The 27,818-nt window shown below is 46.7% G+C and overlaps 2 protein-coding genes across 5 annotated transcripts; one reads left to right on the top strand and one right to left on the bottom strand.

Annotated features, from left to right (window-relative positions):
- The first annotated feature begins 159 nt into the window (after positions 1-159).
- LOC101626407 (chromosome unknown open reading frame, human C11orf42) lies at positions 160-4,916 on the top strand. The gene is made up of 3 exons (XM_004683117.2): positions 160-278; positions 3,638-4,436; positions 4,696-4,916. Exons 1-3 carry the CDS (start codon positions 207-209, stop codon positions 4,824-4,826), a joined length of 1,002 nt encoding a protein of 333 aa, XP_004683174.1. The 5' UTR covers positions 160-206; the 3' UTR covers positions 4,827-4,916.
- Positions 4,917-5,140: 224 nt separating this feature from the next.
- On the bottom strand, positions 5,141-27,443 carry FAM160A2 (family with sequence similarity 160, member A2). Of its 4 annotated transcripts, none has more exons than XM_004683115.1 (12): positions 27,276-27,443; positions 17,736-18,063; positions 17,015-17,641; positions 16,495-16,653; positions 16,255-16,341; positions 15,887-16,054; positions 12,457-12,536; positions 12,048-12,253; positions 10,889-11,668; positions 8,279-8,457; positions 7,957-8,119; positions 5,141-5,673 (listed from the first exon to the last, which is right to left on the bottom strand). In XM_004683115.1, exons 2-12 carry the CDS (start codon positions 17,871-17,873, stop codon positions 5,312-5,314), a joined length of 2,949 nt encoding a protein of 982 aa, XP_004683172.1. In that variant the 5' UTR covers positions 17,874-18,063; positions 27,276-27,443; the 3' UTR covers positions 5,141-5,311. The 4 variants fall into 4 exon arrangements, with proteins under 4 accessions (XP_004683172.1, XP_004683173.1, XP_012581088.1 ...); XM_004683116.1 differs by having other exon boundaries at positions 12,090-12,253; XM_012725634.1 differs by having other exon boundaries at positions 5,167-5,673; positions 27,175-27,361.
- Between the last annotated feature and the right edge of the window lie 375 nt (positions 27,444-27,818).

The raw sequence follows: 27,818 nt of genomic DNA, 5'->3' as shown, positions 1-27,818 counted from the left end.
CTTAGGTATATATATGAACTTAGGCTATGGGTATATAGTGAGTTTAGGAAGCAACTGCCCTCTCTCGCCCAAGGCCCCGTCACCAAGCAGGACCTCTATGACCTCATGCTGCAGTAGACCAACGCCTGAGGCTGGAGTCTCACCTCCCTGGCAGCTTGGGGTACCTGTAGCAGCCACTGCCCTGCCTATCCCCTCCCGACCCCACCATGTTAGTTGGTACCCCCCACCTGCTGACACTGGATGAAGCTGATGCTACCTGGACCCTCATCAAGGACAAGGTAGGTAAAGCAAGAGGGCCAACAAGGAGATAAAGTATAATCTAGAAGGGCCTGGGCAGCTTATGTGTAGAAAAGGGTGGAAGCCTGAAGATGAGGACAACTAAAATACTCTGTTCCTTTTTATATGCCAGGCATTTACTGAGTGAATTGCTTTATACAAACTCTCCAATTACAACTATAAAGCAGTAAGAAAGGTTCCTTTAAAGGCAATTATAGGGAACTAGGAAAGCAGAGAGGAAAAATGACCAGTCAGGGGTAGGACTTAGGGGGTCAAGAAGGCTTCCTGGAGAAAGGAACATTCTAGCGAGGAGTAATTCACACACAGAGAGGAGGAATAACAGGCACACAAATGGTGCTTAGTAAATACCTGAAGGACTTCATGAGCAGGTGGGCAGATCAGTGAACAGTATACTATTTAAAGGTAAAGCGTTTGCAAAAGTCAAGAGAGAAAAAAAAAAGTTTGGGAACCACAAATATTCTTCCAGAGCAGAATTTAAAAGAGCAATGGTAAAAAGGAGAATGAAGAGGAATGGGAGCTGATTATAAAAGGCTTTGTAAGCTTTTTAAATAACCTGAGCCTTACCTTTGACCTTTTCACTTCTCTCCACCTTAATTTCACAGAATGAGAAATTTTGATTTTTGAGTCAAAAAGGTAGATTTCAAGGAGCAGGCAGATCTCAACTGTAGCTGTGTTACAGGTATCCAACAAATCCCACCAAATTGTGTCCATTACAAGATTCTAAGTTTGAGATCAGGATCTGGTTCTGGTTCTGCCATCAGAGTACAGTGAATGTAAAGGACTTGTAATAGGCAGCCCATCAACTTTAAAAGTACCATCCTAAAGGTGCCTACCAGACTCCTTAATTAATTCCTTGGCTAGATGCCAAAAGACTAGTCCTCAAGCCACTTCAGCTGGTCCAAAGTGCAGGGCAGCTTTTGTGACGTGCAGCCCCAAGGGAAATAAAGCAGCTACTCGCACAAAGGTGTTTGCCAGGGAAGCAGAAATGGATCCTCCCAAGTATCAAAATAACTAGTTCAGTGGGTGGAAAAGTTGATCCCAGACTACATCAATCAGAACTAGAAGGGAAGTACTATTAGAAAGTATTACCACCTCAGATATCAGAAAACTCCTTGTCCTATTTAAATGAGAACTCATCAGAAAAGTTGGGGTAGATTTGCAGGATAAACCACTGGCAGTAGGTGACAACTCAAGGAGTGGGGCTCCTTTGAAGTCCTTTCTCCACAACTGCTGACAGTTGGACATTTTGTAGACCACTTGGCTCAAGAGCTCCCCCTTCAGAATTTCAACCCAAACAAGGTACACCCAGAAAGATGATCTCCCACCAATCACTTTCTTGGGTTGCCTTTGCGACCTAAATTTGCAGGCCTCTAAGTTCCAAAGAACTTCTACCCTGGGAACTGGTAGCAGTCTCAAATGGAAACTCCACGAAGAACAGTCATCTTAGGATTGAATTTGAGTGCCTTATTTTCCTATTTTAGAATAATCACTGGGGCCTTGCAAGGGTAAGAAAGAGGACCTAGTAAGACTGCATGGTAAATTCATTCTAGAAGAGTTTCCAGCTAAAACAGGGATTCACCTTTCAATAGAAACTTGCACCATAAGAACCAATTATTTTAAAGTCACATTCATGGTAGAGGGATTGCCCCTGAGACATTCCCATTTGTCTTAATTGTACAGGAGCATAGAAGCAGTTAGGGTAGGATTCTGAGTTAAACTGGATGATTAAGCTTTCACTGTCATGGGCCAGAGCATTCTATTCAAACATACCCACCCACCAGTGTTCTGCTCTCACCTCTGGAAACCCACTGGCCCTTCTCAGTCTGATGTCCCCAAACTGTCTCAGTAATGCAAAGGAGAAGAGATGATGGGAATTTTTTCCATGCAGTGTTAAGAAAGAATACCAGTCAATTCCTCTCAGCTAGATTAAAAAAAAAAAAAAAAGACTAGTAGTTTTCAAGTCACCTCAGGTGGTCCAAAGTGCAGGCACAATTCCAGTTTGCTACCCACCCCTTATGCTAGGAGGCATAATTCCAAAACCATTTTATGTAGCAGAAAGCAGATTGGCTTTAAGGGAGCAGAGATGACTTTTACCAGTAGGCCAACAAAGTAGATCATGGTATCAGTAGGGGCACAGACATGTGGGGTTTAGGGGCTGGGAGTGGGGAGCAGGGTATACAGCATTTTAAGACTAGGTGTGTCCCCTGGCAGAACACAGAAGTTTCAGCTCTAGTATCTGGGATGCATCAAGGTAACACCTAAGTACAATTACTACAGAGGATCTGACAAGTTTTCCCAATTGGTCATGAAGTTAAACTTTCAGAACTGAGTTACTCCGCCCCAAATGGCCACAACTTGGATAAAACCAAAAGGAACTAGCACCCCTAAAAACATACTGGAACTAACACTACAAGTATGAATCCAAATTTCCCTAAAAAAGAACTAGGGCAGGTGTACATTAATGATTACAGACACCACATAATACTGCAACTTCTAAACCTATTCTGTGTACCCATTCCTGGTTCATGACATCACCCATTTAATCAGTCACCTAAGAACAAAACTTGAGATTCCAAGTTCCGCCCAAGAGTGCAAAGTTCTAACCTAAAATATCTTGCCGTTATTCTAGTGAAAGACCTCACCCTGTTTGCCTGCGGCACAATACTCTGAACTGATCTTATTTTATGCCTTGCTATTCAAAATTAGCTTTCTAAAATGCCCATCTGATCCTGTCCCTCCAGAGGACTTCAAGTGGCTTCCTATCACTCTCAAGATAAAATTCCGTATATCTACAAAGCCTTTCATAATCTAAACTCTCTGTGCCTGTCCTTATTCATAGCATACATTTAAGTAGTATGAAATTTTGTGTGCTTTTAATTTGTAAGTTCGGTCTTGTTCACTGGCTGTTCCCCTGGCTGGGCCTACCCATCCTCCTACCTGGTTCAGGCATTCAAAGCTCAAATATTACCATCTAGTAACCTTTGATCCCTTGCCTAAACACAAAGAGTGCTAAATCACTTTTCATCTCCCTCACAGCTTGCTATTATGTTACTTAGCTGACTACGGTTTACATTTCTGTGTCCTCCATTAGACTGAGCTATCTTGGGACAAGGACAAAGTCTCATTCTTTTACGCATTCCCAGTATCTAGCAGAGTCTGGCACACAGCAGACATTCAAGATTTTGCTACAGGAGAGAACTGAGAGATAAGCAGGAAGTAAAACGGTCTCAGCACATTGTGAGATGTAATCAAACAGGAACAGTGGGAAGGTGAACCCAGAGTAGGTTAGAGGAGGTTACCAGTCATTCTGCCCAACTCAGTCCTCGCCTATAAACTACAGGTCGTCGAAGAGCGCTTTGGGCCCAACGTAGTGGCAGTACCGTTCCTGTCGGACGCAGCCTGCTATGATCTGCTGGGTGTGCTAGTGAAGCAGGCCCGCCCGGCCCACACCCGCCTGGCTTTGCCAGGCCGGCAGGGTCGGAGGGCACTTCAACCAGTGGGGCTGCTACCAAACCTCCTGGAGCAGGCAGGGGCTGAGGGCACCTTTGCACACTGCACTCGGGAATACTCACCAAATGGCCGAGCCGAGACAGCTTATGAAGAGACTCGCCTGTTAGATGGGCAGCCCTGCCGCATCCGCCTGCACATGGGGGGGCTGCGCAAGAAGGTGGCCTTCCTGCTGCTGCCACCCGGGCAGGTGAGCCTACAGCAGACTCTTCCCTGGCTTCGGAGCGCCCACAGCATCTATGTCATCTACCAGGTCTTCTCCTGCTCCTGGCTGCAACTGGGGCTACTCCCGACCGCCCAGGAGCCCCAGCTGCTGCGATTACAACGGTCACTGCCTATTGCCTTCTCCTGCCTCAAGTTTTCACTGCAGCCCAAAGGAGTCCTGGGACCACAGAAGGCCCTAGGCAAAGATCCACTGCCCCACGGGGCCAACTGGGTCAGACCCAACCTCAACATCATGCCAGCCCTGGCCCCCACCTCAGACCCTGCTGATACCCCTGAAGCTGCAGATGTGCCCCCACCTGTCCCAGCCCCACCCACACCACCTCCCCAGGAAGGACCAGAGGGCAGGCACATGAGATTCTCCTCCAAGGGCCGCAACCCTTTCCGAAGGGGGCCCCAGATGTTGTCAGGTACTGCTAGGGGGAATGATGAGAAGAATGGGGTAAGGTGGAGAAAGGGCATGGGAAGCATAGCCCAGGAATGTGTGGGGCACCTATAACGTGACCCTGGCAAGTGGGGGAGGGGGTGGATTGAGAGTGTTGGGGCGGGTGAGATGGAAGTATGATCTTGGTGAGAGAGTGGGCACAGCAGAGAAGGACCAGAGGGAGGGACAGGGAGGCCGAAAGACCAGGGCATGAGTCAAGCTGTGACTATCCCCAACCCTGGCAGAGAACTGGCTCTTCAGCCCCCGCAGCCCCCCACCAGGAGCCCAGGGTGGGGGCCCCGGGGACCCCGACCGGCACTCCATGTCCCTGCCCCTGCTGCAGGGTCTGTCCTTGGAGTTCGACAGCGAAGACTGAAGCTGAAACGAGAGATGCAGGGGGCAAGGCCCCCAAGATCTGGCATAGGGATACTGGTCCCCAATAAACATCAGCTGCTGCTCCCCCAAACCATCCTGAGCCCTTACTGCTTCTTCCTTCTGGGGGTCAGAGATGGGGGAAGAGTCCCTACTTTTTCCCCTGGATTCATGCCTCTTGACCCTGCAAGGGCACAAGGGGCACGTTGGAACACCTTGGCACCCATATCCTCACCAAAGATAAAAAGTACTCCTGTCCCCAGCTATGGACAACCTTCCTGGGAACCCGAACCATAGAAAAAGGGTGGGAAAGAATAATGAGCCCAGAATAGAGATATCCCTTTTATACATATTGCAACAAGTTCTCATAAAACATTCATCTGAAATAAATTAAAAAGTTTTCTTGCCACTGCCTCCAAACATAAAAAGGAGCCTACTCCCTGGCCGCAGCCTAGGCCACTCAAGGCCCTGATTGTCCACGGAAGAAAGTTAAGGGTTGAGGGACCCAACGCCTGAGACAGGAGGGCTAGATGCCTCCTCTGAAGAATCCAACAAGAAAGGCGAGGTGACGGCGTGGGCCTGGGAGATGGCAGCCAGCTCCTTGAGAAACTCGGGGAAAATGACTGCGCAGTAGACAGCATTCTTGACTCGCAGAGCCTCACCCTGGCGCTCCGGGGCCCCGCCCCGGGGAGGAAGAACTGGCGTTGAAGCCCCAGGGGAACTCCCACCTAGGCCAAGTCCTGCTCCATCTCTCCCAGGCTGAAGAACTAGCTGTGCTGCCTGGCGGGCCCGGGTGGGGCTGTGTGCATGCCGCAGGAGCAGCTCCCCCAACGATGGTCTCCGGCTCTTCACTGGAACAGACGGATATCATGAAAGGGCTGGTGTCAGGAAGACTCCCTTGGTCTGAGAGACTTCCCCCCTCCCTAGGTTCATGAACCACCTGGCTTGGATTCTGAGGGAACGGAAGAAATAGACAACATGGGCCAGAAATGAACCTGTTACCATTTCCTGTCCCATCCTCCAAGAGGACTGAGGACTACAGTGGGCAGGGCCCTTCTTCACTCTAATGCAGAGATACTGCCTGCCCAGCCCTCTTCCCTCCAGGCAACCTCCCAACCAGCCAACTTAACTTCTCAACCAATCAGCACTTCAGCTGCTTCATTCCCAGCCAACGCCTTCTTTCCCCATCCATCCTCACTCTCCAGCATTCCCCTCCTCTCCTCCCTTTCTAATCACTAGTCCACCATCACCAAGCTATTTCTCCTCAATCCAAAACTCAACCTTACTTCATGTTTCCTGTCATCCTCCTGAACTAGTCAACCACTTCCAGCTTCACCCTGCCTTTCAGAATCACCCGACCACATCCTGTTTCTTCAGTATACAGGCTCCATATGCAATCTAGTTCAGTGGCTTTCTGTCACAATCCACTAGTCCTCCATGATGTATTCCACCGCAGCACCCTTTCACCTACCCATCCGCCTCCCACAGACACCCTGCCACTGGTTACAGCCAGGTAACTTCACATCAGCTTGGGTTCAAATGCACCATTTAAAACAATGATCCCCTCCTTGGATTTTCTGCACAGACTCCTCACTGTGCAGACCTGATCCCACTCTCTACCTCCAATACTGGTTTGAGAGATCCAGACAGATCTCTTAAATGTGGCATCTAGAATCCTTCACAACCAGGTGCACAGACCACCTTCTCAAGAACTCAAAAACCTACCCTTTTACGTCTATATGAAGATACTCTTCCTGGGCTCTGATTTTCAGGCATTTGTAGGTCCCCCCATCTTACCTTTGCTTTCCCCACTATTTTCATACTTGAGATTTTAAAATTCCACTAACTCCATCTCTGAGAAACCTCCCATATGCCCTCCACTGACTTTCCCGTCTATTACCCTTATCACATTGTATTTGAACAACTTGTTTACATGTCTCCTACCTCATACACTAATCTGTGAGCCTAAGAGCTTGGACTATGTCTTAATCACCTGTACCTTGATATCCACAGTGAGCACAGTACCGGGCCTGTGGAAGCAGAGTACTAGGCCCTGAGAAAAGTTTGCAATGGAATTGCAGCTAGGTCTGCACTGCTAGAAATACCCTTTCTCAAGCCATATGCTTTCTCCTGAAGCCCCCACCTAACCTCTGCTCTCTTGTTCTCAGCATTTTATTCTGCCTCCCATTTTATTTAACTAGCAAATAAAAGATACCAATTCCCTAACCTCCCACCCCCCACATACACTACACAATGCCCTATCATTTCCTCACTTGCCTCTTCTCATTGGCCTCAAAGGGAAACAATAACAACCTTTTCCAAAGCTGACCCTTTGCTGGAGCTCTGGATCCCACTCCCTCCACACCTTTAGGACCTGATTCCTCCATTATGATATTCCTAGATCACACTCTGGAGAACCAGCTCCAGAAGGCAGAAGAACTTATCTTGAACCTCCCTGAATCCCCTGTACCAAAGACAGCTCCTACCCAAACTGGCAAGTGCTCAGATACTTCATGAAAAATCCAGATTATAACTTTGTGATCTTTCTTCTTCATGCCTCGTAACCATTCAGCAGATCCTGACTAAATTTCCCTTTCATTTTCTCCTTACCAAAGTCTCCTTATCTACCGCCATTATTTTAGTTAAAACCTTACAGCTCATATGTGCATTATTATGGCAGATGCCTCCTGACTGCTCTTCCTGACACCATTATCTCTTAGCTCAGCTTCACCTAGCAACAAACTAACATACTCATCATTCTAACCTCTTGGTCTAAGAACTGATATCTCACCACCTGAAAGAAAAGATCCCAACTTCTACTCTGTTTTTCACTTTTCAAATCCCTCCTCTCAACTGTCTGTTCCATCCCCTGTACAAAAAGAATGAAGTCCTCTCACCCCCTTCCCAACTCTCACCTATCTCCCAAGGCTCTTACTAAATGCCTTATTCTTTTCTGGAACACTTCCTCAACCTAGAGACTAAGCTTGCCTATTCCCAATTGCCTACTCAATTCTCACCACGACTTAGTTCCCAGCACCAGGCTTCCCCTTTAAGAAGAGTTCAATTAACCTGGGCTAGTCAGTAACCTAGCTGCCTAGGCAACCTAGGGAAACGGGTGGCGAGGTCAGTCTCACCTAGGGGATCAGAGCGGCGGAGGGCAGGTCCTGTCGTAGGGCCCTCAGCCCAGTCCAGCTTGCCACGGGCAATGAGGTACTTCTTGGCTTTGGATAGCAGAGCTGGGAAATCCTCCTGAGAGGCCGCAAAGTTCTCAATCTTATTCTTCACAGAGCCCAGCACCTACAAAGCACAACCTCATGGCATTTCTGGGTGGCTCTAGACTGACACAATCCTTTCTTTTCCCAGGAAGCCTGTCCCCAGCACCCCCAGGGCCACTCCAGATGTGGGCCTCGCCCACCACGGAGCCTGGACGCACCCATGCATGCATGCATCGCACACCTGCAGCAGGGACTTGACACTGGGCTGGAAGACCATGTTGGTGTTGAGCAGGAAAGAGCGGAGCAGGGGCTGGGGGTGACAGGCTAGCTGGGCCACCAGCCCCGTCAGCAGGAAGTTGACATAGACGGAGTTCTGCAGCATGTTCTCGAGTTTGGCAAAGAGCACAGCCATGAAGGGGCCTGAGGGTGGTGGGCACAAGGATATATGGCCTGAACACAATGCGCCTGGCACGCATTCCTCCCCAAAACAAAAATCCCCCATTAGATGAAAATTACTTGGATGTGAGGCCCTGGGTATGTTTAAATATTCTATGACTACCTACTCTGTGTAGATTAGATGGCAAACACCACATGGACCCAAGTCCAGTTGCCAGCTTTACACACATTCAAGCTGAAGAACCAGATCATTATAGGCTCTGGACTCAGGCAGACCTGGTTCCAATTTCAGCTTTACTGTTTACTAGTTATTGGATAAATCTAAACTGTCCAAGTTTAGTTTCCTAAAAAAATAAAATATACCCACCTTAGAAGATTATTAAAGCAATACTAGTCAGAGAGATATAACACATTTAGCCCAAGATCTATCAAAGTATATAAGTTTAATAATAGCTACAAACTGTAAAATTTCTCAGTTTTTAACAAGTTTCAAATAAAAGATACAAAAGAACAAGTGAGAAAGCCATTAAGACCAAAAAAGAGAATCACATTACACACAAGACAGAGGACAACACTAGACCTGGGTAAGAAAGCAAGAAGAAAGTGTAGCAAAGTGCAAGGAAAGGGACTCTATGGGTCAACTTAAAGTTAGGGGAGGAATCTTGGGACGACCAGAGAAGAAACTAGTTCTGTCCTTCTAAAGCTAGGAACCACGAAGGTGAAACAGACCCTATAGGATAGTGTAGAGCGAGAGGAAACTGAGTGGGGACGGACTCTTTGGTGAGGAATAGGTCAATGAAATATTAAAACCATCTACTGGGAGAAGTGGCATTAACTAACACTAGGTTCTAGAATCCTAGCACTCTGTCTGATCTGGTATTAGTATACCTAAGAACTGCACTATGAATTGCTCAGAACAAGGAAGGGCAAGAGGCAACAAATGCTGAAAAGACCCTAGAACATTTTCCACCCCAGATGGACATAATTAGCCTTAGCTCCAAAGTCAGTCTTGGCATGGTCCTAAAACACCCAACAGTTTTTTTTCCTTTTGTCACCTCATTTCCTGGGACTTTGTTGCAACAGAAAATTTCTCAAAACCTATGCGTTTACTAAAAAGAGAAATGGGACAGCTTCAATTTAGAGTTTACTACAAAGAGAAAGTGGTAAAACCTGCACACTATCTTCTAGTGGTATTGAGCAAGGAGGAGCCAGGAGAAAGGTTAAAGAAATGGAGAGCTATTTCTGTAGTACACAAGCAGGCCTGTCCTAACTTGAGCAGAAGCTTATGGCAGCAGACCCCAGGCATTTATGGGATCTGTACTGATCAAGGCATGAGGACCTGACTACAAACTGGAAGGTGGGTGAGTGCCTTGGTCACCAGAGAACTCCCATGTGCCTAAGAGAAGACAGGGCCAGGAAAAAGCTACACTCGCTGAGCTCTCACAGTGGACCTGCAGCACAGTGATTTACACACCCAGTGACACAAAGGAGATGCTGATTCAAGGTATGTCTAACCCAAAGCCTGTGGTCTGAGCCTTGCCTTATCTACTCCATGACTTCCTAGAGGTGGTGGCTGGCATTTTTATTTGCAGGGGAGGACGCAGATGTTATTTGCCAGGGAGGAAGCAGGAGATGGGGTTTCCCCTATCCAATGTGGGGGGATGAGGATAAGAGGGCTGGGCAGGACACGGATGGCTCTCAAAATGTAGTTAGTCTACCATTTCAGGTGAGGTCCAGTGCCTGGGGGAACCTGAAGGTCCCAAAGTAGTCAGGTGGGGAACTCAGGGTCATACTTTGTAATCTGGCCTCAAAGACACATCTCACCCTATCTGCTTCAGTCTTTACTAATAACTACATACAAACCCTTAAGAATCTTACTAGGCAGTCATGGCAGTCAGTAAGGTAGGGAGAGAGAAAACAAAGAGAAACTAGAAACTGAGTCCTCTGAAAAGACCAGAAGAAAGACGGGGCTGGTGAAAGAAAAACACCACACCAAAAGAGCTGGCCATGGACCACAGCACAGCTGACAGGAGGCCTAAAATGCACGGATATACATGTGGGAACAGTGACACCACAGGGCAGAGGAGCCTCTAGTACAGAACAGCACACACAGGCCTCCACGCGGTTCAGACACACCCCAGGGTTTGCACAGACTATCGTCATCACAAATCCCAGGTGATGGCCAGACAGGGAGGAGGAGGAACATGCACATAGACAGACACACAAGGCTCGGACATGAGTCAATACTCAAACCAGCACAAGCATGAACAATGAAGAGACAGGCACAGAGACACAAGTACGACATGACAGGTGTCTGGAAGGGGCCCAAGCAGAATGGATGAGGAGCTAGGCAAGTACCCAGAAATGACGAGGCCAAGACATCTCAGAAACCAGCACAAACATGTCAAGAACATGCAGAGTGCACAAAGGAGAAGGCCTAGGCAGAGTAGCTTACCAGTGAAAGGCTGGCTCGGCAGCTGGTTGAGAGTCCGCAAAGGGCTGCTGAGGAAGGGGCCAGGGGGCTCAGGGGGACAGGTGAAGCTCTTGTAGGCCTCCTCCTCCTCAAGAGGTAGTGGAGGCTCTAGGGGGGGCAGTGAGCCAGCCCCACCATTGCTCAGTGCCACCTCCAGCTCCCGGAGCTCCTGCCCAAAGCCCTCTAGTCCTACCATGCCCTCGGAGGTGCCCTCGAGTAGCTTTCCAGCTCCCTCCTGTGGCACCCTACGAACCTTCTTGGCCCCCTCAGGCCATGGTCCTGGTACACCATTCAGCTGGGGAGGGAGCAGATGGCTAGGGCCTTCCCCTGCACCCCCAGCCAACCCCCCACCCCCCAGCTCTTCTTCCTCTCCATCCCCCACATTGTCCCTGTCCTCCTCAGGCAGTAGGCTGCGCTTCTTAGTCCGGGAGCCAACAGGACTGGGCTCAGGAGGGGGCCGCTCGCCATCATAGGGGGCAGACCAGGAACGGCAGGCTCGGACACAGTGGTCCACACCGCAGCGCGCCTCACGCAGATACTCCAGATAATTGTCTTCCAGCTCACCAGGCTCCTCTGCAGGGCTGGGCCGTCGGCCAGGGCTGGAAGCTGGGGATGCAGCAAGCCCTGGTGAGCGAGGGGTGGGGGCTGGGGGCTCGGAGCCACCCAGGCTCTGCTGTCGCAGGAAGAGTGCCAGGCGAGATGGCGTAGAGGGCCGGGGCACAGTCACCACAGAAGAGGAGTCAACACTTGGGCTTCCAGGGCCTACAGAAGGATAAAAAACATAAATGGGATCAAGGTAACAGAGGACCAGGAAGCCGGATCAGAAAGCTAGAGAGACTAAGAGAAAAGGCAATGAGGAGGTAGAACAAAGGGGACTCTTCAGAAAACTGAGTCCCCTCTAAATTAAATTTTTCTTCCTCCACCACCCCTCTTTCACCACCCAAGAAACAATGGAAACAGGAGAGAACAAGATGGGAGTGAAAAAGAGGAAAAGTTTTGCTCAGAAGCTAATTTTCTTTGGCAGAGTTGAGGCTACCCTTTCCAAGACCCACCCCCAAGATGGAAAGCCACTTACAGCCACCTCCCTCCCCTCACCCTAGCCCCACCTTCTTGCTCCATGCCCCCAGAACCCAGGCCATACCCGTGGTGTCCTCCCTTCTCCCTGCCTCTCTGCTAGGCCCACCTCGTGCCCATGAGGCATGCTCTGGACGAGGTGGGCTGGAAGCATGGTGCCGACAACAGCGTGGGATTAGGGAGAGAAACTTGTCAGCTGCTCGTCCATATAGGTCCACGTCACGCACAGCTGGCTTCTGGCTCAGCATCACATGATTACACGGAACAAGGTACCTGGGAAGGACCACAGACAGGAGACATGGGGTAGATCAGGAAGGAAGGCCAGTCTGGGAAAACACCAGGCCAATGAAACTATGTAACTAAGCAGGATTTCAGAGCAAACACATGAACAGCCCAATCAACCCACATTGACCCAGCAAAGTGCAAGCCCTGAGGTCCCTGAGGGGCCATCCCTCAGCCCCTACCCCCACAAGTACCTGAGAACCAGCTGCAGCAGGACATCCTCACAGCTGAGGTTCAGTAGGGTCCTGAAGAGACTCAGAGAAACCATGCAGAGCTGGGGGATGGGAGGAGAGGGAGAGAGTCACCATAAGAGCTCCCTACCCTCTGAGATGTTAACCAAATGGGAATACCCACACCTCCAACCCTGGCCCAGACAACTCCTACAGGAACAATGTGCACAGGGCCTAGTACATAACAGTCATTCAAGTATTAAATAAATGATCACATGGTTTTTGTGGCAAGATTGCACAGACAGGAATGAACCATGCATCAGAATAAATGTGTTTCTACAGACCACACACAATGGCAGACTTCTGGCAACACACACCCAGCAGCAGAGACTCTAGCAATAGTAAGTGGACTGAATACTCATGAAAAGGGACCCTAGAAAATACTGGGGTTGAGTGAATAACCAACAGGAGAAAACAGCACATGGTAACGAAGTAAATGGCTGTCGGCAGGAACTGTAGCAGCACAGTAATTGAAAGGCTTTCAACAAGAAACTAGGGAAACTGGAAGAATCCCAGTTGGGAAGTGGGCAGGGCTTGAAAAAGAAGTCTGAGTCACCTCTCCAACATTACTTTATCTCTCAGGTTTGAAAAGCTTAAGGGCAGCTAACAGGAAGAGGAAAAGTGGGGGGGTCCAGGAGGGGAAATCTTTTGTTTTAGGAAAGGAAGAAGGGTGGTTGTCTCTGGCTAGGCCAAGAGAACAGACACATGTAAGCTGCCCCTCTGGCCTCTGATGCCCCACAGCACTTTCCATTTTCCTCACAGCAAGTGTGCCAAACAGTTCCAGCTCTCTGAGGACAACTACTGGGTCTTAGTCTCAGACACCACCTGCACAATCTAGGTGCTCATCATTGGCTAAATGACTGTGGGAGAATTAAAGCCAGAAACAGTGGGGGAGGGGCATACAAAGAGCAATTCACTTTTGGTCACTGAGCAGGTCTACCCTAAACAGCCACTTCAACTAGCAGTTACTGCTGAATTGGTACAATCACAATCACTAAAATGATATGTGGAAGATAGAAAAATCACCCCTCAAAGATATCCAAGCCCTAATTTTCAAACTCATAACTATTTTACCTTACATGGCAGAAGGGACTTGGTAGATAAGATTAAGGGTAGGGAACTGAAGATAAAGAAAAGTACCATAGTATCCAAGTTGGTCAAGTCAAATCATGAGTTCTTAAAAATAGAGTTGCTTCAGTCAAAAAGGTGTGGAAGAGAGATCTGAAGCATGAGAGGGACTCAAGCCATCATGAATGGCTCTGAAAATAGTAGAAGGGGCCATAAGTAAAGGAATTTGGCCTCCAGAAGTTGAGAATGGCAGCCCTTTAGTAATGTCAGCAGAAAATGAGATCTCAGCCCTACAGCTGCAATGAAATAAACTCCACCAACAATCTGGGAGAACAAGTGGATGGGGTTTTCTAGATTCTTTAGAAGGAACACTGACACTTCTGTTTCAGCCTGGTGAAATCTATGACAAATACAGGCAACAAATAACTTCAAGATAATACAAATGCTGTTTGACACACTACTTTTGAGATGCTTGTTGTGACAGCAACAGGAAACTCGTACAGCACACAGACCAGCTAACCAGCATGATTCCCTCTAAGCCACAAAAGACAACCTACAGAAGTGACAGGTCAGGTCAACAGAATGAAGCTTAAAAGGGCCAAAGGGTGGGAAGGAGAACATCTGTGTACTTAGTACAGAAGGCTGAAACCAGAAGAGATCTGGTTCCTCCAAGAATCAGGAGTCAAGAAGAAACAATCCAAGAACATAAAAGGTTCCTGGGACCAGGCTATCAAATGACAGAGTAGTAGAAATTTATGCTAAGGACTAAAGAGTCAAAGAGGAGACAGAGCTCTCATTGTCAAATTCTCAAGTGTACACCTGTCTTACAAAAATTGGTCTAGCCAAATTTAATCTGTAATGTCTCATATAATTGCACATATACTCTTAGCTATGTGACAAAATACAGCTAACTGGGAACCTTATCAATTTGGAACCCTACCACCAGGGATCTCAAATATCTAAAACAGTTTTCTAGAATTCTTAGAGATCAACAAACTTCTATTTTAAACACAAAGACTCAGGAAGTTTCAATTACTTGTCATAAAATGTTCCAGAGCCAAAATAAATGCCATAAAGTCTATGGCATTAATCTGTTTTAATCCCCTTAGAAAGACTTTAGAACTTTACTACTTAGAAACCTACTTATTCCTATGTTACTCACATTTTTTTTTTAAAGATTTATTTATTTATTCATACAGAACTGTGGTACAGGCCAAAGATGCGGAAGGTGAGAGGATTCACCAGGGACAGAGTGGGGAGCAAAATAGGCAGATCGACGAAGTATACTGCTGAGGGGAGCAGCGGGCAGGTCAGGAGAGGTCTGCCGCGCCATGTGGTCACCTCCGGGCAGGCGGGGATAGAACTCATGCAGAAGTGGCTTAAGCTTCTTAGTGCAGTGCTTTAACCCGCTGCGCCACCAGGGAGGGCCGTTACCCACATTTTTATTGGTTAAAATAAAAAATTCTTACCATGGTCTACAAAGCCATGCATACCTACTTTCTACTTTCATCTCGCTCCTACTCCCCCTCCAGTGTATTTCCTCCAATACACTTGATGTCTTACGTGCTACTCTCCCTTCCTAGACTCTCCTTCCACTGATCTGTCCAGTGCCAACTCCCTCATGGCCTTTATGTCAGAGCTCAATGTCACCTTCTCAGAGGTTTGTTTACTCGCCTGTTATAGTCTATGCACCCCATCTGGTTTTTTCATTACAATGACCACATTTTTCAATATTTCATTGATGTGCTTCCTTGTCTACCTCCTCCACAAAGGAAACTCCGTGAAGTCAGTACCCACACCTGCCTTGTCTACCTCAGTGCCAGCACTGGTGCAGCACACAGCAAACAATCAGTAACATGCTGAGGAAGAAGGAGTGCAAGCAGGGAGGTGGGAATATGGCTGACCAGGCGATAGCAGTGCATATGCAGCAAACCCAAAGGGGAATCAAGAGAAGCACACTAATAGGAGCTGGGTCACCTACCAGAGCAGACACATACTCTAAAGAAGTAATGTCTCCCTAGCAGGCCATGGCGCAATCCATAGCTGAGGAGAAACCCACACCATTGCTACATTACAAGTGGAGCATGGTGGCAAAACCCGCAGACTTCCAGAAGAGGTAACTGCTCTAGAGGCAAATATTATAAAAGGAGGGGAGTAGGTTAAAATCTGTACCCAATGCAGTTGAAAGTGTGATACTAGAAAGTTAGCACCACCTAACTTTGAAGTGACTGCTGAAGACAAAGGGCAAGAGTACCCTTCCTAGAACAAAGGACAGAGAGAGAAGATGGCTTACCCAGGTAAGCCAGGACAGAGGTAGGGGCCATACCCGGGAGTTGCTGCCAATACGGGCAACGAGGGTGTCAAGGATGGTGTGGGTGTCATGCCGGTGTAACAGCAGGAATCGTAGGAAGGTACGGAGCAAGGCGGGCTCTGAGATACTCCGTAGGAAAAGCTCCAGATAGGCGGTACTGGCGATCATCTCCTCCACAGAGGTCTGGATGAAAGGAAGGGAAAGGTGAGAGATTTAGGACTTCCCTGCACGTATACTCATTTTCCCGGAGTTTTAAGGAAGAACAAGGAACAGACAGGGAAAAAGGGGGGGATACCAGTCCACGGCCTCCTACTCTGGTCCTGGGTTTGAGGTTACCATCCCTCAGTCTGAGCCCAATCTGCCTTGCCACCCATGACTCTCACCTTGTGCAAAGCAGGACCCATGACAGGCACCAGGAACCCATTATGGATATAATCTACCAGCTGCTTCTGCACCAGAGGGTGAGCCACCTGCAGGGGTGTGAGACAGAGGAAGGAGGGTAGTGAGGGGACCAGAATGGTACGAGTTCACAAGTGCACTACCCCCAAGAAGGCAGAACTCGGAGATGTCTCCCCTCCCATTCCATCTTCCCGAAGGCCCAAGGCCAGACCTCCCAGCCCCACCTGAATGACTGCGTTGCAGAATTCTAGGGAGCTCATGAAAAGCGCGAGGGCGGGTACTCCCAGCCAGTCCTCCCGTCGCAGGCAGTGCCAATCATCCCCTGGAACCTCAATCTTTCGGGGCAGTGAGGAGTACAGGGCACTCAGCCCTGTGGCCAGCACCTAGGAGCCACCCCCAAAGACAGGTTAGCAAAGGTTCAGACAGTATAAGAAAGGGGAACAGAGGAGCAATTAACCCATAGTGTTTATGGGAATAAGGGGGTGAACCATCACCGGAGTATGTATTTAGTCACAAATGTATCAGAACATGACCTGAGTCCACTGGCCATGAAACATTGGTCTAATCCATGTTCACCACCACCTATTCTAGGAGCTGCTTTCAAATCTAGGAGCCATTCCCTAAGGGACAGGGCCCTGGTACGTAGCCCCTCCACACTTCCTGAATAGGAAGGTGCCATCCAAGGTCATACACCAGCTCCCAGTCCCCAGCCCCACCCCCACCCCCATCACAGGAGGTGCTGACCGGGCAGAAGTAAGAGTGATCTGCAATGTAACAGCCCACAGTGGGGCTCCCCGCTGACAGAGCCATGAGCAGAAGCAGGGCGTCACGGGCCTGCTGACCAAGAGTGCCCTCTCGATGGACAAAGGGAACAAGGCGAGAAAAGAGGAGAAGGCGGGGAGCAGCTCCAGGCTCAGGAGGTGGCTGCAGGAAGAACTCGAGCAATGACGGCTCCCGGGCCAGACACACACACAGCTGGCTGAGAAGTAGCACCAGGCCTTCATCCAGTGCTGGGCTACTGGGCACAGGGCGACCACAGGCATCCAGCAAGGTCAGCAGAGCCTCCCGAACTGGACCATGCCGCAGCAGCGGCTGCCGAGCTTCGCTCACGAGCATCTCAAATAGCTTCAGCTGCTCAGCCCGCCGCTCCTCAACTCCATCGCCAAGCTCGTCCCACTGCAGCTGCCATGCCAACACCCGGGTGAGCAGATCCTCACGCAGAGCAAATTCCAGCAAGGGCCCGGGGGCCGTGGAGGCTGAGGGGACTGCTCGGTCCTCCGCCAGCAGTGTCAACATCTGGTAAGTGTGGTTGCGGACAGCACTGAGATCATCTGCTGCCAGAGAACCTTGACGCTCCAGAATTCGCACCACCTGGAAAACAGGACAGACCGAAGGAATCTAAGCTGATACAGAGGGAGAATGCAGGTGAGGAGGCTGGCAGGCTGGCCTATAGCAAAGCCCCTACCTGGGACCAGTGATTCTTGAAGACCATAAGGCAGGTCTCAGGGTCAGCCATGACAGGAGCCTGCAGACTGGCCCCTTGAGGTACACGATGTCCAGGGCCCCGGGAGGCCAGTCTGCTCAGCCAGTTCATCCTCTCCATGAGGCAGGCTGGGCAAGGCCAGCAGCCAGAGGGCCACACTCAGAAAATCTGCCAGCTGGAGACTTTCTCCTCTGATGCTTCCGGTCTGCTTCATCCGGTCTGCAGGAGCCAGCAGTTGGCCATGAAGCCAGAAGATCTGTCAGGTTGGAGGGATGAACCTGCGGTCAATGCCCAGTCCAGACTTGCAAATCTAATTCAAAGAAAGAGAAAGGAAGAGATTAACAGAAGTTTACCTCTTTCCATGCTCCAGCAGAAAAAGCTCACTCCACTGAGAATTCCATAGGCCAACAGGGTGAGCACCTCACTGTCAACCATCTAAAGCAGATTCATTTCTATCACCAAACCTGCAACTCCCAGCCTTCTCCTCTCAATTCTGATACCAATCTGGTCATCAACCTTGTTTTTTAATTTCTCTGTACTTGCAATACATCAGCAAACTCTATTATCTCTATCCTCAACCTATTTCATTATTGCAACGTCTTCCAATCCAATCTCCATGCTTCTGGTCTTACTGAGAGTCTATTCTTCACAAAACAACTAAAATTATTATTTTTAAAACCTGAATGATATTACCACTCCAATAATTTCTTATCACACTAACTGCAATCCAAATCCCTTACTTGGTCTAGAAGACCCTGTACAATTTGATCAAACATACTCTCTTACCATCTTCTTCCTCATTCAAACTTTACTCAAATGTCTTTTTTTCCCCTCTGCCTGGAATGCTCTTCTCCTGGTTTCACGAACACTCAGTTCTTTTCAAATGCTACATCCTCAGGGAGGCTTTATTTAAGAATGCTATCTAAGTAGTATATCTTCCCATCTTTATAATACAACTTTTTCTTCTTAGCAGCTTACACTATCTGAAATTATTTATGTCTACCTTCCCCACTAGAATGAAGCTCATTGAGGGCAGGTCTTGTCTGTTTTATTTACTGTTATGTTCCCAGTATCCAGAGCAGTGTCTAAGGACTCAATAAAGACTTACTACACATATGAATGAGTGAACAAACAAAAAAAATGAACAATCAGGAAATTCAGCCTAGACCTGACTCCAGTCCTCTGGGGCTGAGGAAGAAAAAAATGTTTTTCTACCTATCATAGTTCCCTCCCTAAAAGCCCACAGACCCTTAACTAGCAGAATATTCTTAAGAAGTAGAAATCCAAAGCCAGCCAAATGAGCAGAACAATTTCCATTCTAGCTAGGGACACAAGGACATATTTTGATATCCACACATATACCATATTTCTATAAAACAAATGCCACACTCCTGGGGATGTGACATGACCCCCATACTAGAGAAAGAGAGAAAGTTCCTAATACATGTTGGCCTAGGCCAAGGTTCACAGTTCCTTCTTGATCACACCCTCCATCCCCTTATTCTCTCAAAAATATAACTGCAGAGGAAAGGTGTGGTTCAGCAGTCCTTCCTCTTTACGTTGAACTGTTTATGCTCACTGCGGCGGGATGGTTCAGCTTGTGAGGCTCTGTCGACCTTGGGCTGTATCAGCCATGATCTCCTTTCACCCAGATACTACCTTTCCCTGGGACAAGCTCACAACTAAAGGAAAGTAGCAACTATGCTTAAGAGACTCCTCTGCAGAACAACAGGAACTTATAAAGGATGGGCACATTTGTAAAGAGCAGATATGATTCATTCATTGGTTAACTCGGTGTACAACTCACTGAACTATATAACTGAAAAAGGACTGGGCACTGGACTTAAGCAAAGGAAATATGAAGATGGATTAAAAATAATGGGGGTGGGAGAATATTTAAAATAATGTTATATATAAAGGTATTTATACAACAGGGTCATGGGGGATGATGGAAAGCAAGTACTGTCTGGGAGGCTACCAGAAGGCTCCAGAGAAGACACTGGAGTTAAATCTTTTAACAATGAGATGCCAGCCCCATAGAGAGTAGAAGGAAACATCTACCTCACATTAAAAACAGTACACACAAAAATAAAACACTGTGAATGAGCAGGACATATCTGAAGAAAAGTTGCAGCTGTGCCACAGTCTATTTATAAAAGAGCCCTACACTGAAGGGTAAACATGATGAAGATAATAAACATCACTTTAATCACTGGCTGAATTAATAAGTTATTGGGTTTTATCTGTTGACACACTAGAGACACAGATTTATAAACAACAAAATGAGTTGTCATGATCATTCACAGTGCCATATTTTTGTATGGACTGTTCTTAGTGTGAAGTAGACCTTTCCTCCTACTTTCTATTTTGCCAGTAGCTTATAAAAATGTCAGAAAGCAGTGTAAGGTGGAGCAAGAGAGACTGGTGGCAATGGACAATTTATAAGAACTTTATAATTCTTATAATGGACAACAATCCATTAAAAATAAACAAACAAAAAAAGAAGTGGCATGAACTACAGTGTAAAAACTAGATTTGAGAGGAAAAAATAAGATTCACCACTCTCCGAGCAAGTCCCATGTGAACCTAAAATATTATACCTATAATATCTCTGCCAATAAGAACAAGCTCCTTTATAAATGGGGCCATTGTTCATTCTTCTTTGAAATCCCAGTGTCAACATGGCAACTGGCTGAATTAAAAACAAATGAAACAATATATATTGAGACTTACAAATTGCCAGGCTCTACTCTTAGCACTAATTGCAGTAGCTCACTTCATAAAACATCCTGCATGTACTATTATCTTCATTTTACACATGAGAAAATCAACACCTAGAAAGGCTAAATAAATTGCCAGTGAGCCAGCTAGTGAGTGGCAATACCAGGATGCAAATATAGCTCATATGCCTCTATAAACTTAAGTCATGAAGCAAAGCTAAGAAGACCTGGCAAATGAATGGAGAATAAAAGACTCCAATATGATGATCAGAGACTCAGTAAAAGATAATGCCATTAACAGTTAAGGAACACTTAGCAAAGGGAATTTTGTCTTAGAAAAGAAGATGGACAGTTTTGGACACATGTGACACTTGTGGAAATCCGTATGTCCAGAAAGCAAGTAGACATATAATGGAGCTCAAGACTGATGTCAAGACTAAAGATATGAATCGACGAGTCATTAGCATATAGATGATAGAGGAAAGTATGGGTGTGAATAGAATCAGCCAAGATTAGTAGCTCATAAAAGGGAGCCATCCTAGGGAAAACTAAAATTTAGGAAAGCAAAGGAAGAAGAATCTTTAAGACAGATTGTGAAGTTAGTCAGAAAAGAAAGGAGAAATCTAACAAATAATCATGATCTAATCTAGAAATCAAAGAAAGGAAGTTTCTAGAAACTGATGGTTGCTCATAGTATAAAATCATAGAGAAATTAAGTACAATGAAGACTGAAAATGGTCCATCAGTTTAACAATCTAGAAACTGGAGGTTGCCCACAGTATAAAGACGTAGAGAAATTAAGTGCAATGAAGATTAAAAATGGTCCATCAGTTTAACAATCACAGTTAGCAACCAAATCTTTAAAGGAATACTAAGAACCAGAAGTATAAAATGCAATTTCAAAAAATTCAGTAATGTGGAGAAAGATAAAAATAGGGCAATAGTTTATACAGTGAGAGCAACCAGGGAAAAGAAAGTTTTATGGTCTGATCCAGTCTGGTCTGGTTTGCTTTGGTTTCAGATTAGGTGCCTCAAGGGCCTCTGTCAAGTAACAAAAAAGAAGCCTGAAGAAAAGTAAGGCTATGAAGAAGATGGGATGAGAGAAAAAATCAGGTATAAAAGTAACCTGAAAAAAAAAAGGGGTATGCTACTTTCTCTGAGAAAGGCAGAAAACAATAGATAAAGAATGTAAATCTGCAATCTGAGAGAATCTAATACCCACCATGCCTGCCGAACATTCCCTCACTCAAGAGAACTTGGGTGGGGGAGAAGCGAAAGGTGAGAAGATGATAGAGCCCAGATTTTATGTTCATTCTTTCACAGATGGTTTCCTATGAAACACCAAATGCAGTCACACAAACTCGTAGCTAACAAAGAATGCACTAAAAAAGGCTCATGCTTGCACTCAGCCTCTGTGCCAGCACTTAAGGTCCCAAGTAAGCGTGGGCAGCAGAGGGCAAAGCCAAGAGCCGAGAAGACTGGGGAGAGGTCTCCTGGAGCCCCTCTCACTGCGATCAGCCCAGAGCTACTGCATCATAGCTGGCTAGTTTACTTAAAACTCTGCCCATACCTTGGTAAATACAGTTCTTTTATTAAACTCTTCCCAAGCCCAATGTGTACCATCTGCCGCCTGCAAGTATCCTGTTATAAGAATTACTTATTACTATTTACAGAATGCTTTCTCAGTCATATCTCATTTGAGGACTGAAAACAAACAGAGGCCCTAAGATCAAGCAAGTAACACAAAGCAATAGGCAAAGCATGAGCTCTGGAGTCTGTTTTGAACAAAAACCTGAATCTCAGTTCAACATTTTTCATCTGTGTGACTTCACACATTGAAGTCTCAATTTCCTCATCTACAAATTGCTGATGAAATGCAATGAATGCTGTTACTGTTTTTAAGAATTACATAGAATATCTATATAGCCCTATAGGCATAAAGCTGCCCTATAAGTGACTTTTTCCTTTCCCCCTGTTCTCTCCTGATGCTGCTTGACCAAGGAGACCTCATCTCTGAGAGTAGAGATCATTCTGCCTCACCACCTCACACAGGTTCCCCGAGGAACTAAATGAGGGCCAAACATCCTCACCAAAGTATGGCTTTAATGTGTCCAAAACTAAACTGCCTCCAGATTTTAGAATTTAATTCCAAAGATTAATAAACTGCTCCTGTCCTGCAATAAACCCCAAGTGCCCAATTTCTGCTTGACCAACAAAGGACACTGCTCAGAGACCTGTGGCTCACTCCCCACCCCATCTCTTTTAGAAGACCTCCCAGAGAAGAGTCACAGTGTCTCAAAACCCAAAGCTGGCATTCAACCTGATTCCTGTTCATGTTCTACAGAAACAAAAACGGCCATAGCCTGGTGTTCCTGTCACCTACTTACACACTCTCACACCCTGTTAACTTGCAAAGTTCAAAACAAGACAAAGAGTACAGTCCTATTATTGTGCAAAATCTAGGGAAAAAAGTGGACCCTTCTTTTCAGGTTTACCTTCAGGGCCAGTCACAGCAGGGGGGAAAAGTGAAGGAGTTGCTCTTTCAATTCCACAAAGAGCCAGGAGCAGGCACTTCCCTCAGGGCGGAAACAGTCTTGTTATAAGTACATTCAACAAAGGTGTGCACCAACCTCTGAACAGAAGGCATGACACAGGAAAAGGCTGTCTCAGAGAGGAACCTTTGACCTGGGAGAGGCAAACAGAGGGAGGGGACTAGGGACAGAGATACACCTGCAACACTGATAGCCGACAGGAAGAGACCAAAATGATCTTCCAAGAACAGTTCAGTAAATAAAGTTCTGAGGCTTCACCCCCTACAGAGGCTCTTAGGCAACATTAAGAGACCCAGTTGGGCTGTTACCATAAATATCCAAAGCAAAAGGTTCTAATCAAAATCTAGGTTTCTTTTTTTAAGATTTATTGATTTATGCATACAAGAACTGGGGTGTAGGCCAGAGGTGCAAGAGGGTAAAAGGATTCAACAGAGACAGCGTGGGGAGCACTGTGGGTCACCACCCTTGCCAGGGATGGAACCCGTGTTGCTGTGGCTGCAGATAACTTCATAATGCTGAGACTTAAAGGGCAGAAAAAGGGGAGGAGTGGGAAGAGGGGAAACCAGCCCTTAGTAGCCTGCCAGTATAGAGCTCAGCTTACACAGACCCTCCTGCCTCACTGTCCCTCAGGTTCATATGCATAAGACAAGTGGGGCATCAGTGAAGGGTCCCAACTCACTCTCTCCTCAAAGCATCTCTACTTCTTGCAGAGTATCTCCTCATCTGACTTCAGCAGAATCCTTGTAACACACAACATAAACTTCTATAACACAATCTCTCCCCCTTTACTAAAACAGTGAATCTCAAGCCATACAAGGTTATCTCTATCCCTGCTGAGTGTGGACAAAGTAGATATGAAAGAGGAGGTGAGACTGAATTTGATTCTAAAGGGAAAAAAAGTTCACTGAGCAAAGAAGAAAAGATACTCCTAACACTACAAAGATTTCAAGGCTCAAAAAGGTAGCATTCTTGTTAGGGAACTGTGAACAATTCAAGCTAACAGAGTGGGGAGTAGCAGATGAGGCTGAAGAGGTGAGCTTAGGCCAAATGAAGCCAATTTTAAGGAATTTGGATGCTGTCCTACAGAAAAAAAAGAGCCAAAAGTTTTTAAGTAGAGGCGTTCTACAATCAGATTTGTATTTTTAGAAAAGTCATTCTAGGGATGGACTAATAAAGAGCAAGTGCCGAAGGCAGGAAACTGTTGGGGGAAAAAAAGTCCAATCCAGATGAGAGATGAGGAAGTAAAAATGGAGATGTGGTAGTGGAGACGTAGCAGAGAGAAAAATGTACTATGATTTTAGGAACTGGTTAAATGCAAGGGAAGTGGGGTTGGGGAGAGGGTAAAGAATCAGAAAGAATGGATGATGACACTGAAGTCCTTACTGGATTGAGACATAGAGCATGGTGCATAAGCAAGCTTACAATGAGTTCTGGTTCTGGACATGTTAACTTTGAGATACTTGCATATGGTTGGAACTCAGGGAAAGGCTGCGTTTTAGAAAGAGACGTAATCACCTCATTATGACATACACACAACATATCACATTCTCTGACTAAACAGATATTATCTTTTCATGCATCTATCTCTCCCAGCCACACTGAGGACCCTGTCTTATCTTGTTCTCTCACAAAACATGAGCATCACAAGGGCAAACTACCTGATGAAGTATTTGCCAAATAAATAAACTGATACATGAATAGGTGAATGAAGATAGAATTTCAGCACTAGCAGATGCAGAATAAATGGTCACACAGACCCCCAACATGTTTCTATCCCTAAATCACTACTTTCATCATGTTTCATCTTCTCAGAGATGCCACTAAGCTATGTCTCAAGTCAAAATTCACTATATTTAATTCAACAGTACGGTTACCAAGCCCAGTGCTTTCTACAGAATAACCAAGAATTTGGACAGTCCCTAAGAAGCATGACATGTGACTTGACTCACCCTATCATCACAAACGTATTAGCAGTTCTTATTTCACTGCCACAATATTAAACAGAATCTTCATACTGATGTCACCCTCAAAGTCTCTTTAGCCTCTTTTGAAAACAATTACAAATTATATAAAATGTTTTTTGACAGTATAATGTTCTCCATGTCATCACAACTCTTCCTATATTCACCTGCCTTTTCAGTCCACATCACCTTCATTCTTTTTACAAACCACCTTTCCCCAAGTCACTCTTTCCCTCAAATCAACTTTGGGGTTCAGCTTTGTCACTTTATCACTGTGTGATGGCTGGCTGCTGAACTTGATTCCTCATTTATAAAAGAAGTCCTGCCCTTACCTATTTTAGGAATTATATGTGTAAATAGAGTAAAATTTAAGAATCCTATGCAAAGCATGAATGGCATCTGAATGGATGTCAGATGTAATATAGAACTGCTAAAGACATGCTTTCTCAATACAAAAGTCACACCATCGTTACTTCATGAAATAGAAGAAATAATTTAATGTTTAACAATAATCACTAAAGGGTGTGGGGGGATAACTTGACCAATAAGACCACCTTTTATAAACCTGTGTTCAGCCATCATTATTTCATCAATGAGAGCACTTTAACACCAAAAAAAAAAAGGAATAATCTCAGAATAAATTTATTTTTATGAAAAATCCATGTTTCACATTATCTTTCCTTTCACCTTGGATGGGTGAAAACTTCTTCATCAATTTACACTGCCCTTGGTCCACTTTAAGAATCACTGCTCTAAACTTTGTTATTATGTAGGTAGGTTCTACTGGTTCCAACTATCTGGGCAGGCTGCCAAGGGTTCTGCCGGCATGCAAACCTATTTGGCTTTCTGAGAGAAACAATGAAAACACACCATGGGACAGAATAATTGGTTCTACAGCTGATACAGTGGATGAGAATGGGTACCTGGAATGGCCCTTATTCTGAAAGACGGTCTGGACAGAAAGGGTCAACGTCTTCCTGAGGTTAGGGAAGACATCAATGGCTCTGTGTCAGCAGAGAGGAAAATTCAGTAGTAGGGAAATGGCCATTTTCACTGAGTGCCAACCCAGCTTTCCAGAACTTTGAAAATTTTCAAGGGCAAGTAGGTAGGCAGGGAGAAGGGGACCATTAAAATGCTAATAAAGTGAAGCCAATAACAGGTTATGAAGGGAGAAATTAATTGCAAAGGGACAGGAGGAAGCTTTTGGAGGTGGGGAAAATGTTCAGTATCTTGAAAGTGGTGGCTTCACAGATGCAAACATTTGTCAAAACCCATCAAACATGTACATGTACATTTTAGCATGAGCAGTTTATTGTACACAAATGTATATCAATAAAACAGCTATTTAAAAATTGTAACATAAGAAAATGAGAGCAAAGTCATCCTGCTGGGAGCCTAAATGTACAGTGTTGTGTGTAACAAACCATGTGACTTCCATGAAAGTAGAATGAGCAACTGAAAGGGGTCAGTCCACTAAATATGACCACCACGAAAGCCCCACAGCTCAGGGTAGGTGAGAAGCAGCAGCAGCAAAGTAAGGTTGTCCCGAAGCAGGTGGAGAGAAAACACAAGGCAGTCATGACCCAAAACTCTCCAACCATCTTCAAATTTGCAGTCCCAAGGAGAAACTTGAGGTTCCAGGGGTTCCTGTGATTACTTTGTGGAAGATTGAGCTCAAAAATTATTTTGATGACCACAGATACTACTGCCCCAGACACTTCTTGTTTTTGTCCTCCAAAATATCTAGAGCCCACGGGAGCAAAAGAGCCAAGTGCACAACGCTTAAACCCAAGCTGTCCTCCCCAGTCTAAAACTACTGGGCTCAGGGGCTGACAGTACGTTGAAGGAAGCTTGCGAATTAGCATCTCAAGCTAATCCAAGTCACCACCTTCAAGCTCTGCCCGCAACTCCGCACCAATTCACCATCTCCCCACACGCTCCCGCCTTCGCCCTTTACTCTCCCCCTCCCAGCACAGGCCCCGGGTACCAGCGCTGTCCCACATCCCAGCCCTGAGGAGCCTCAGCCCTCAGGCTAGCGTCTCCACAAGTCCCTTCCACTTGGCCCCTCCCAAGACACTCCAGCTGCTCGTACAATCCAGCTCCGTACTTGTCCTCTCCCCCCTAGGCTCTCACCCTGCTCCCTACCTTAAACACACACCCGACCCCTCACCACATGCTGGCCCCTCACCCAGTTCCCTCACGATCAGTGCAGTCACCAAACCCGGTGCCGTCATTCCCCAGTCCCTCATGTCCTCATGCGCCTCTCTGGGCCTCCCGGCCCATACATACTGTTCACTCAGAGAACCCCGACCCTGACCAGGCCCGATCGCCGCGACGGTGCTAGGTGAGTTCAGGCCGCCGCCATCGTTCCTCGGGCGCACCAACCGCGCCCCGCCCCGCGCCACACGCAACCCGCGCCCCCGCGCACCACACGTAACCGCCCAGCGACGCACGACTAAGCAGTGGCGTGCCAGCTCATTGGCTGAGCCCGGCCAAAACCAGAGCGTCGATGCTTGTTTCCAGGCAACGGCGGGGAACAGGGGCGGTGTCACCGACAGCATTCCAAGCGAGAGTACCGCCTCTTCTCCAGGTCCCGCCCCTTCACACTGTAAGCCCCGCCCCTCAGCAAGACTCTGGCCTCTCATTGGAGAAAACCTCTGGGGACCAGCGGGGCGAGGGCAGAGCCTGAGAAGGAAAGGTCGAACCAGAAGGGCAGGAGGGACCTAAGGAGGCACCAGACTTTAAGAGCAGAGAAAGATAGTGGGAGAGGCTTAGGAGAGAAATGGGGTTGAGACTAACCTGGATGAGGCGGGGCCACGAATCCTTGGGCGG

Source organism: Condylura cristata, unplaced genomic scaffold (assembly GCF_000260355.1).
Source record: "Condylura cristata isolate star-nosed mole 26May11 unplaced genomic scaffold, ConCri1.0 scaffold00015, whole genome shotgun sequence".
Classification (NCBI taxonomy): domain Eukaryota; kingdom Metazoa; phylum Chordata; class Mammalia; order Eulipotyphla; family Talpidae; genus Condylura; species Condylura cristata.
Note: the sequence above shows the minus strand (reverse complement) of the source record. Positions and strands in the feature narration are given on the sequence as shown.